The sequence below is a fragment of the Micropterus dolomieu genome, linkage group LG09 (genome assembly GCF_021292245.1).
Source record: "Micropterus dolomieu isolate WLL.071019.BEF.003 ecotype Adirondacks linkage group LG09, ASM2129224v1, whole genome shotgun sequence".
NCBI classification, from domain to species: domain Eukaryota; kingdom Metazoa; phylum Chordata; class Actinopteri; order Centrarchiformes; family Centrarchidae; genus Micropterus; species Micropterus dolomieu.
In genome coordinates this window covers 7,120,002-7,132,472 of record NC_060158.1, presented here as the reverse complement: position 1 = coordinate 7,132,472, position 12,471 = coordinate 7,120,002, and the positions used below count along the sequence as shown (strand labels likewise).

Here is a 12,471-nt window from a genome sequence, read left to right as displayed (position 1 = left end):
TGCAGACAAGAAGAGCCAAAGTATCACTTTGAGAAGTAGTTACCCAGTTAGAAGGAAGCAGGAGGAGGTTTTTCTTAGAGCAGTGTTTCTCAAAGTGGCATCCGGGGACCCTCAGGGGTCCTTGAAGCGGTTCCAGGGTTTCCCTAGCAAAAAGGGAATCCTTTCTTTTCACTAAAAGTCCATCTGTAACTTCCATAGTGACTGAACAAATTGCTATTTTGGTCATGGATTTCATACACTTTTTGGAATAAAATATCTAAAAGCCAAAATCCTATCAGATGGGTGATCCTGGGACAAAATCTTATCAAATGGGGGTCTGTGGTCTAATTTGTGTGAATTTAGGGGTCCTTGACATAAAAAGTTTGAGAACCACTGTCTTAGAGCACAGGCAAAAACACTAGTCAACCTGTCGAAGAGAATTGTGAGATTTGAAAGGAAAACCGATCCCGAATTGGTTGTCATCGTTGTCGTCCTAGACGGGTATGTAATATGTATATTTTAGTTGGCGATGTAGGGTCATGGAGGTATAGTTCACTGGGGACATTACTGTAGTACAACTGTCGTTGCTACCAAGCTTTATCTTTCTGTTGGCACATTGTTATGAAGACATAAGATTCCTGGGGAATGTTGCTAACTTTATCTTTCTCAGCAAAATTGCTATCACAGAGCAACCAAATCACCATTGTTATATTACATATCTCATTGGCATGTATCATGCAAACAGCTGTTTAAAAGTAGTATTAAAAACAAGTTGCATCTTTCTTTCACTTTCAAAACAAATGCATGAACTAACCAGATGAAGATCTGTATGACACTAGGCGGTGTAGCCACTACCGCTTTTGTCCACAGGTGCCACCACAATTGACACAAAATGAAAGTTCCTTGTAGTTGCTTTAATGTATCAGTAATCGGAATCCAGCACTGTAACATGAACAGTTGATTAATGAAACAAACTCACCACAAAGACCATTTTCACCGTCTGACTTTTCACATAATGAGTATTTTAAGGATTTAAGAATGAAGTACATTGTACACTTGGTCATGTTATTTAAAATAGGACTTTTACTCATAATGGAGTATTTTTTACATTGTTTGTGTGTTGTAGAGTGAATCCTGTGCAGAAGTATCAGGGCTGGCAGTGAATCATCTTGTTACATAACAGCAATCAGTTCTCACAGCAGCGCCTCACCTGTAGCACACAGCTGATTGCTCTGACACCTGTGTGCTGAATGTGTGTGGTTGTGTGCGCACCACACAAGCTGAATCAGTTCAGTCTTATAAACTCTTATTAAATAAATTTTACTGTAATTTAAGTCTAAATTGCTTCTTTGGCTCTTATGTTGCATTGATGATTTCTTATAGTAGACAGTTCTTTGAGTAATTATTAGATCATGTCTTGTTTTACGTGTCTTTTTATGCTCAATAAATTGCTGTGTACAACGGTGATGCTGCACCCAAAATACAGTTGCACAGTTTTAGTTTTATTGATTTATATTTATCCCGTGACCCTGTACACAGGATAAGCGGTTGATGATGGATGGATGGATGGATTTATATTTATCAATGTGTTTGCTGATCCCTGGTTTTCCACACTAAGATTGCAACTAGCAATAATCTTAACCATTTCAACACTATCCAGTCTATCTGTTTACACACTCAGTTGCCAGTTTATTAGGTAGACCTAACAATCTGATAAAAAGTCCTGCAATAAATCTTCCCTTCATGAAGGTTATAAAGTTCATTCAGTTTTTGCAGTTGAGTGTTTTTGGAGGTTTGTGGTGCTATTGAACTGTATTGCATTATGCAGATACATAGAAAACAGCCTGGTGGGGTGTACAAATTAATAGAAACATCTGTCAAAATCAACACCTCTCTAAAACAATATTAACAAAAACTGAACATTATAACCTTCATGATGGTAGGATTTAAGCAGTACTGCCGTATTGGACTGCATTCGTTTTAGCTGGTGCACTTAATAAACTGAGTGGAAACTGAGTTTATGTAATGTATGTGTGTGTGCTGCCAGTTGCACCATGTACGTGTCTGAGAACAGATTACCTGCAGAACTCTCTCTCTGTCTTATGTCTGATTCAGGAAAACCATTATGAACCTTGAATTGGACTGTAAGGTTATATTAAGGTGATTTTGGAAGACTAAGCGTTATAGTTTTAATATCCCATAAATACAAAGCCCCACTAGTGGCCTTTTGAGACTGCAGTGTTTAATACACCACAAAATGCAGCAAACAATGTACTATTGATTTTGCAATTCTCAGAACCTTACAAGAAGTGACACTAAAATATAAAGTTTGTCCTGAAGCTAGAGGAAAGAACATTGAGTCATAAATAACTCAGCAGATTTATTAGGTACACCTACAATAACATATCAATAAATAATGGGATATGATTTGACATTTAGGCCTGAGGGTGGCGTGAGGGAAGCTCAAGGATTACCCAACGTGCAGTAAAAGAGAAGAATTTGTGTAAGGCTGCAAATAACAATAATAGGAATTGATGATATTTGTTTGAAATGTCCATTCTAGTTCCTTGTTGTTTCTTGTTTTGTTGTTTAAAGAAAATATATTCCATTTACAATAGTATAAATCAGAGAAGCGCAGCACACTGGAGACGTTGCAACCAGAGAGTGACTCTAGTTTGTGACTGATAAAGGATGTAAACAATTAATTAGTTAATAGTTAGTTAAGGTAAGCTGTGGTTTATAACAATGCATCATATTTTATAAGCTCACCATACGTTTTGGATGCCTTAAATTGTGAAAAAACTAGTAGCTACCACTGAGTTGTAGTGGAGTAGAAGTATAGGTACACTACTTGAATAAATGTACTTGGAAAAATCACACCCTTTAAAATAGTAGGTTCCTGTCCTGAGAACACAGAAAGCTGCTGTTTTTTCCAACCTTAATTTCAGTTAATTGCGCTCCTGGCGCAGATGGTGAGCATAAAAATCAGCAGCCTTCTTTGTCCTGAGAACCACTTTTGAGACGTGGGGCTATGACTCAACATTATCTTTGCATTGTGGGGATCATAAAGTGAAACCCTCAGTCAGCGGTTTAATCTTTGTTGATCTTTGTTATCTGTTAATGTTAAATGATGTTAATCTACAAACCACAGCACATAAACAGTGTGCACGTTCATTAACAGGTTGTTTGCACTACACTTACTGTCAGGTCAAAATGAAAAAAAATAACACTCTTCTGTCTTTTTTTAGATGAAACTGGGCAACTTCACTGAATGTGTTTCCAGTGGTGGAAAGTTTACAATTACGCTAGTAGTACACTTTTGAGGTACTTGGACTTTACTGGAGTATTTTCATTTTCTGCTACTTCACTCCACTACAATTGGCAAGTTTTGTACTTTTTAGTCCACTACTTTAATCTGATAACTTTAGTTACTAGTTAGGTCCTTTGTGGATTGAGATTAGCAAAACAAAATCTAATCAGCAATTCATTTATAATGTATTATTATAGATAAAGATTAGACTTTAGTGATTTAAAGTAATTAAAATTATCCTCACCATTACCTGCTGCAAGATTAAAGTGATATAATCCATTAGCATGCGTCATTCTGAAATGGGCCATTCTTTTACTTCAGTAACATTTTAAAGAGATGGACTTCTACAATAAGCTATTGCTACTTTTTCTTACTTCACCCATTGTGTGTTTCTAAAGCTTTGATACAGAAAACAGCCAGAAGAAAATGATTAAAACAGGCATGGAGAGCTAAGAGTCTAGAGGACGGTGCATGAGAGCAGCCTGCTGTGTGTGTGAAGGAGAGAGCCACTGAAACAACAAGTTTAACGATAGCAGAAACAGAAATGCTTTGCCAGTGCAGTGAGAGTGTGAGAAGAGGAGGTTTAGCTGGTGTGTGTGTTAGCTGAATTGAGCAGCAGTGGAGTAGGAGGAAAGTGTGGGACAAAGTGTATGTGTGCATGTTGATAGCAAATCTTGTCCAGATTGTGAAGTTCTCAGGCTGTTCAGACCTATCTGCCAAACCACGGCATGATTACAGCACATACGCGTGCACACACACACGCACATACAATCCACTACCCCATGGGGACATCTCATCGACATAATGCCTTCCCTCGCTCCTCACCCTAACTGTAACCTGAATCCTAAAACCAAGTCTTAACGCTCAAAAGGCCGCGGGACCCTAGTTATATTCCCCACGGGTTAGTGTACACTTACTTAAAGTATCATTTTTCAATCATCAGTGCAGGTTATTTACCATGTGAATGTCTTTAGAGAACCAATTGATTCTCTTGACACTCGTTATCTAATGACTGAGAAACTGATATAATTTCCACTACAAATGTGTCGACTAAATTTGATTTAGTTTTGTTTATTTAACACATGCCATGTGATTTTGCAAAGACTTACATGTTAATGTTGATGAGGTGTTTTTGCATGAAAATGTGAAGAAACCACAACTTAAATAGTCTCGGGTGCATAAAAAGGTACTGATGTTGCACTTTTCAAAACCTATTTTACAGAGCGCTTCACAAACAGAACAACTAAGCACAAAATATAGTTAAAGGTTCACATCAAATTGCAGTAATTTAAATAATTTTTATTTAAAAAAGTGTTGTCTAAACACAAATAGAGGTTGCCATCTGTGACACTGCAGTAGTGTTTGTGCGTGTGATGCTATTACAAGCTGGTGGCAGGGTTTATTAAGGAACTTGAGGCTTTTTATGCACTGTCACACAATTCAGTGAAAACCCAGGGTGACCACGAGAAGATGGTCAGCGTTGGATATGTATGTGTTGGTGCACAGTTTGTAGTTGTACACAAATTTTTCACCATTTACTGTGTTGGGAGTAATTTTCATTCATTAATTTATGACTTGCTCAGATGTTTTACCTTCCTCTTCCTGTAACCTGCAGCGTGTTGGTGTGATGTATGTAATGTCTCACAACTGTTTATAGGCTGCAGATATCAAACATGACAGTTAGTTGACTTTCCGGGGAGTTGTCTCTTCTATCTTAGAGAGGAAACATCAAACTGACCGCAGAGGTTAAAGTTAGTGTGAAGCTTATAGTTTAGTTTAGAGGAATGTACTGACCATGTAGGAGGGCGAAAGTCTTATTAGGCTGCAAATAAATTTGTATTCAGTCCCCCTCATGTTCAAATAGTTTCCAGACCTGCACATTTAAAGTATTAAAATTCTGTACTTAAGTACACATTCAAGCTACTGACTTTTCTGAAAAACTAAAGGTTTAAGTGTTCCTTATGTGAAAATCCTCCTTAAGCGTAATAAAATATTTTAACCCCCCCATAGATCAGCTGTAAAGTTGACTTTTTAGAGATACATGGCTCTCAATGGTCACAACACTACAAACATATGACATGGGCCATTTTTCTGCATAATAATAAATAACTTTAATACTACAAATAAGTTAAGCTGAGAATGCTTAAAATACTTAAGGTTTTGAATGCACGACTCTGAATACTTATCCCACTACTGCTTGTTTGATTTTACCACTAGAGGGCACATAAGTCAGGCTATACAGAGGAGTAAACACCAAAATAATGCATAAATGGAAACAAAAGCACAATGACCGTAAATACAGCAAATATCAGTATCCCCATGTTCGTATTCTTTTTGAAAAGCTTTTAGGAAAAATAAAATAAAAATATCCAAATAAAATAAAGCCTATAATCAACTTGGGGTTGTTTTCATGACCTGGAAATTATGACTCTTCAGTTCAGCCTGAAGCCAATACTTGGCAGGCGTCTGTTTTTTGGTCAGCTGCTCTGTGTAACACCTGAACACACTCCCCAGACACACACGGGTCACAATCTCCTGAATGGTCTGACTTTTGCTGGATCCGCACTACCCTGTGTGTGTATGTGTGTGTACGTGTGTGTTTAGACTAGCGGCCTTAATCAGATTTGTGAACAGTCGTTTGTTGGCCAGAGAGAGAAAACCAGCAAACATCCGTGTGGCTGTGAGAGTTGGTTTGTGCTTCTTTTAAATTCAGTTTGGTATCGTAACATAATTGACATGTCTCTCTTTGTGCTGCTGAGAACCTTCTCAGAAATATCTTGTTTCAGATCCAAGTGTTACACATTTTCTTGTGAGTTTTGAGAGAAAAATACATGTACAATTAAAACACAACATGCAACTGTATGACATGTCAAAGCTCCAAATTGTCTGTTACACACACACCTTAACGTAGCTCGCACAGCCTGTAATTGTAGTGGAAACACAGGATGTAATACGTATGTGTGTGGTTGTGTGTGAAAATCCCAGTAGATCAGTAGTTTCTGAATAACTCAGACCAGCCCGTCTGGCACCAAAAACAATGCCATGTTCAAAGTCACTTAATTCCCCATTCTGATGCTCAGTTTGAACTTTAGCAAGTTGTCTCGACCACCTCTACATGCCTTTATGCATTGAGTTGCTGCCATGTGGTTGGCTGATTAGCTATTTGTGTCAACAAGCAATTGAACAGGTGTACCTAACAAAGTGGCCAGTGAGTGTTTTTGCATGGGTATCATATGTATTTACCAGTGTTTGCTCAACTGTGTGTGTGTGTTTGTGTACATATATGGGATGTGTGTGATGATTTTCAGCTTGTGTGCTATGAACATGTCTTTAGGAAAGTTGTATGTCTGTTTTTATTGTGTGTGTATTTTTGGATTTGAAAGTCTATGTATATATGTGTATAAATATACTTGTGAGTGTATTTTACGTGTGACAGTGTATATGCTCAATCGTGTGCGTGTACATAATTATCACTTGTCATGTCACAGAGATGTTACATGTATATGGACGTGTGTGTATGTTTTCATGTCTGTTTTTTGTGTGTGTTTGTTTGGATTTGGAAGTGTGTGTATATTTCTGTATGCATAGAAAGTATCTACTTGTTTATGAGCTTATGTGCGTGTGTTTTTGCATTTTAGGTGTGTATATTTACATGTGTCTCAGTGAGTATGCTCAACTGTGCATGTATTTGTGTGCACATATGTGTAATGTGTGTGTGGCTGGTGATCTTCAGCTTGTGTTTGTGTGTGTGTGTTTTTATTTCTGATTTTGTACGTTTTTGTATTTGTATAGAATACAATGCTCAACTGTGCTTGTGTGTGTGTGTGTGTGTGTGTGTGTGTGTGTGTGTGTGTGTGTGTGTGTGTGTGTGTGTGTCGGAGTGCCGGAGTCACAGAGTGGGTCGCTGTTTGCCTCGCTCATAGTGAGTGTCGCCATGGCAACGGCACTAGCAGCTCAGTGTGAAGTGGAGGAAGAGCTTGCGGTGCTCAGTGTGATGCAGACAGATAGAGAGACTGGTTTCACATGAATACGTGATTGGTCTAACTGGCCGATGATGTCATGTATTTAATTGGTGTTTTAACGTGTGTCTCTTCATTCAATTTTGTTGTGTTTTAATGTTTTAAGTATGGTCACTTAACAGATACAGATAACATTCTCCTGCGTGTGTGAGACTGTCTGTGTATTTAAATGTAATTAGCACAGATAGATTATCAGTTCAGGGTCACAGCTGTTAATGATCAAATTGAAACCCAGGAAGAGCAAAGCAGAGAGAGAGAAGCAGGGAGAGCAGAAGGAGGAAGAGAGGTGTGTGTCATACTGAGCATGCTCTTTGTGCTAACTTCCTGCTCTCTTCTTCCTGGCAGAAAAGACCGTTCAGAGAGTCCGGCGTTCAGAGAGCCCGGCGTTCAGCTACGAGCGAGAGGAAGATGAGCAGAGGAGCGGCTCTGAATGCAGCTGAAGAGAATTAAATCCAAACTGAGGAATTATTACAACGGACTGAACTCATTCCTGTGGATTTTTCTGCTACCTTTTTTTACCCTCTCTATTTTTAGAGAGTCATTCATCTTTTAGTTGGACAGTGAGCATCACAGTAATGTTTGACCTCGACATCTGCCTGATAGATGAAAGACTTGGTAGTTTTTTTTCTTTGTAAACCTTTTGACCACCAAGTTTGAGAGAATCTCTAGGAGCCAAAGGGAATTTTTTTTTACTTTAAATCTGTGAAGTCGCTTTCATTTTCAGTTTGTGTCTTTTCCTTTTCTTTCTTAGTAAAAGAAGAAAAGGAGGTGACTGACAAAAGTTTTTCTAACAGGAACTTGAATATCATCATTTGCATTCCTGTTTTCACAAGGGGACAAATCTTCCCTTGTGTGTGTGACAGAGTGTGTGTTTGTGTAGATACATTAGCGTGTATCAGGCTACAAAACCCAGCCCTGTGTGTCTCTACTGGGAAAATGGGATCAGAAAAGGACTCAGAGTCACCTCACTCCTCCGTGAGCGGCGTCCCCAACCCTAAGTGCCGTGCGGCGGGCAAACGCCAGAGTCGCATCTCCTTTCACAGCCTCTTCCACAGCAAACGGGGCTCTCGGGGCACCAGGGGCCCCAAAGGTGGAGCAGCCACCCCTTTATCCCATCATCTCAACACACAACAACAGCATCTCCCTTCTGCCTTGAGCTCAGCACCTGCCGCAGCTTCTGCTACACCCACCACAACCACCACCACAGTCGCCACGACCCCACATGATGCTGCCTCCAGCAGCCCCTCAAAGCCACTCTCCTCCAGTGAGCCGTCTCTGGGTGGAGCCCCCTCCTCTGGGGAGGCCAACCTTCTGGAGTGTCCCCTGTGCCTGGTGCGCCAGCCCGCCGACCAGCTCCCCGAGCTGCTGGGGTGCAGCCACCGCTCCTGCCTCTGCTGCCTGCGGCAGTACCTCCGCATTGAGATCACAGAGAGTCGAGTCCAGCTCAGCTGCCCTGAGTGTGCAGAGAGACTGGTCCCACAACAGGTGGCAGACATCTTGAATGACGCGGCCCTGCTGGAGAAGTATGAGGAGTTCCTACTGCGGAGGTGCCTCGCCTCTGACCCAGACTGCCGATGGTGCCCTGCACCTGACTGCGGGTAAGAAACTGTCCATGATATTTACAGCCTTGTCCTCACTGCTGTTTATTAAAGGTGCTGGTCTGAGATTTAACCCACACCCAGCTCATCTGTGATTGTTTCAGACATATGTTTAGTTTCCAGTTTCTATGAAATCAAGTATATCTACCCAACGGTCCCGTCCAGCAAATAGCAGCAGGTCTTCATGTTTATGACTTTCTCTGCGTAGGGCTGCAACTAATATTTTTGCATTAAATTGTTTAGTAGTGTAGAAAAATCTCAGAAAACAAGTCACAAGCCCTGAAAGCCCAAGTTTGATGTCTTTAAATCGCTTGTTTTGACCATCCAACAAGCCAAAACCCAGAGCCAAAAACGTTGACAGTTAGTTTTCTGTCAATCGACTAATAGATTAATCAACTTATTGATTCAGCCCTGGACTGTGTGAGTATGCTGAGGACATAATGAATGTTACAGAGGTTATAGAAAGCATTTAAGCGGCATGTTCTCCTGATCTTCCTGTTTCTGTGATGTTGTCAAGTTATCTGATCGGAGATTAAGCTGTAAAAATATGAAATAGCTTTGGAGCACTCATAAGGTTTGTCCCGGAACTTAAATTAACTATATTGCCCAAGGGAATTCACATTGTGCAATGAATAAAAAAAAAAAATTAATTGTGAGGAACAGAAACTAAACTACTTTGAGTGAGACAATAAATAAAAATGTAGGAAAGCCAGAGGCATTTCATGGTATATTACAGATGTTTTATTAAATGCGGGGAGTGTTGTTGCATGAAGTTTCATATCAGGGACAAAAGTTCCCAAAGTCTGGACAAATAAACAAAGTTAGTTTCTATTAAGATTAAAATGCGCAGCTTTAACATCTGGTTTTGACTGAAGAAATCATCAGCTATTAGGTCTAATTAATCTTTGGTAGCTTTGCTGTTGTTTACAGTTGTTATCAGGCCAGTAGCTGTACATCATCTCTACTTGTCTAATTAACCTCTTTCTCCAACTCTCTCTTCCTCTTTCTTCCTCTTCTTCTCCTTCTAAGACATGAAACCACTCATTCAGTTGCTGTTAGGTTATTTCTTCACTCTTTTTGCTGTAATTGCCTGGATTTCAGAGGAACAGTATTGATTCAGAATGCTCATAAATGACTGTATTTCTCTGTCTTGGTTTAAGACGACAGGAACTAGTGTAACCCACTCTGAGAGAGAAAGTGAGAAACTGTAACTGGGTTAGAGGGCTGTGCCCTGTGGTCGGTGGAGGGGAGAAGCAGATGGGTTTGGAGGTAGAGCAGCTCTCGTTAGGTTTCTGGAACAACTGAGAGGCGTTTGTTTCTTCAGAGAAAGCAGGAGTGATTCATTGTGTTTGTGTTGCTGTGTGTGAGTCTGTGTGGGAAGGGGGAACGCAGAAATGTTTTATGGAAAATTATATTTAAGATTTTCAAAATTTTTTAGAACTAGAAGAGAAACAGTTTAACATCCTGCTTTTCATTAGTAGTAAAATGCACCGGGGTTTGCTACTACAGCCTTACTTGGTCTGGTATGACCAGGGTCACATGGTAGTTACAGTTAGCAAACTTTACTAACTAACTAACTAACATTATTGAGTTAATTCCCTAAATGAATAACTCTTCTCTACTTGTTTTATCAAAAGTAAAACAGAAAGTAAACACACTGTTACTCACAGGCAACAGCAAATGTCTCACAGTATCACTTTCATGTGCTTTTTCAGCATCTTGAGCATGTGCTCATTATATTTTAATAGGGAGTTACTAAAACATTAGAGTTCAACCTCAGGGGATCATAAATAACATTAATATTATATATATTATTTTGTGAGATATTTTGTCACAAGCCAAAGTGTTTTTACTGTCTGCATTGTGTCAGACCTCTGCTGTCAAATCTATTTCTGTTTTTAAGTTCCTTGTTTTTCTAACAGCTACTGTGTGTTCATCTGAAGCCTGAGCCTGAGCATACATCTATAAGTTGGGATAATTTTCACACCCAATGGGGATGAAAATGAACCCAGAGAGGCACATTTAATTGCTACTGGACATTGTGAACATGCTTAGCATCTTCTTGATAACCCATATAGATTAAAGTTAGGATTTGAGGTTAGTGATGGAACTGGGGAAGTATCGGGTAAAGGCTGCAGTTAGTCGTGTAGGTTAAGATAAGCACACAAGGTGCCTCGCTTCTAAAGTCAATACAGTTTCCTGATTAAAAGCTGTTTGCACCAGCAGTGTTACAGGAGGAGAGGTTGACTGCTGACCTACATATTTACCGGACTATCCTCTACCTGATGCAAGCGGTGACTCACCACCTCTTTAAATATGACAAGTTGACTAAGTCCAAATTATTATTCACCACAAACAGTCCCAGCTGGAGACAGAAAACAGCTCTGTACAAACAAACACACACAATATATAACTGTAAATGGACAATGGGTCTAATGTGTGTTTGCGTGTGTGCATATTGGCCCACTTGTGGTAAAGTTATGTAAATTTGTCCTGTTTTTTTGTTTTTTTATCTTATCTTTTTCCGCAAGATACCAAGTAGACAATGTATATGACAGTAACAGACAAGTGAAAGATACATTGCAAAATTTATTGGTTGCCTAGTTACGTCCTCGCAATATACAATTAGATACACAACGAAATAGACTAGATGTTGAAGATCACGATAAATTATGAATTTTACTCTGAAAGTCTGTGTAAAGGTCCCGTTTCATGCCACTACCTGCAGATTAAGAAATTATATTCAGGGGAACAACAAAGCTTAATTTGTTTTCATTCAACAGTTCCTAACAAGTTGAGAAGGGTTGTTCTGCTATGCTTCTCTGAACCGTTTCATTTTCTTTCTGTACGATGCTAACACACCTTAATCAACATTTCTGTGTTGTGTGTCTATGTGCTAGAGTAAGCCAGCTGGCTAACTTTCAACAACAGTTGTTTAGTGGTATTAAAGCTGCACAGTATTTTCATATTAACTATTATCACTATTTGTAATGTGAATGGTCGCTGCAGTTCCCCTCAGCTTCATGATGCGCTTTACCGTCTTTCAGTTCATTGTTTTGGTCCTCTTAAGACCCGACATGCAACTGTTCTTTAGAGCTCCAAAAACCCACTGTGCGCTACCTGATCAGCACCAAACAGCAGGCAGACTTACAGAAGTTACATTAGAGACTAGCTGGTGAATATAGTGGAGCATTTAGCAGCTAAAGAGTCAGATATTTCCCTCAGGAGTTGGAGAGCTAAAAGCAAAGTGAATATTGGACTTAAGATTCAGCAGGTGTACAAAAACATGACTCCAAATTAATGCTAATGTTACTTCCTATCTGCTGGATGTGAAAATAAGTGACTGCTAACACATTTGCTATACCAACTTTATAAGGAGATAATATGTTAATGTTGTGTTTTCAGCTTGTTCTTCTGCCCCTAATAGGTGAATTAAACTTTTAAAATATGATAACACCTTAGGTGTTATCATATTTTAAAAGTTAATGCATCAGAAAAGCTCACTTGGCAAAATACAGTGAATGTAGAAGCTTTTTCTGGATGGCAGCACTTCAAATTAATATTA

At 39.3% G+C, this 12,471-nt stretch overlaps 1 protein-coding gene across 2 annotated transcripts in view; it reads left to right on the top strand.

The window, feature by feature from the left end:
- The window catches only part of rnf19b (ring finger protein 19B), a 35,698-nt gene that overhangs the window by 7,596 nt on the left and 15,631 nt on the right, over positions 1-12,471 (top strand). Inside the window, exon 2 of one of the 2 annotated variants that reach the window (XM_046059169.1) lies at positions 7,654-8,906. In XM_046059169.1, coding sequence (XP_045915125.1) covers positions 8,245-8,906 — 662 coding nt within the window. In that variant the 5' untranslated portion in view covers positions 7,654-8,244. Of the gene's footprint in view, positions 1-7,308; positions 8,907-12,471 lie in introns of those variants that run through there. The other variant, XM_046059171.1, reaches the window with a different exon arrangement.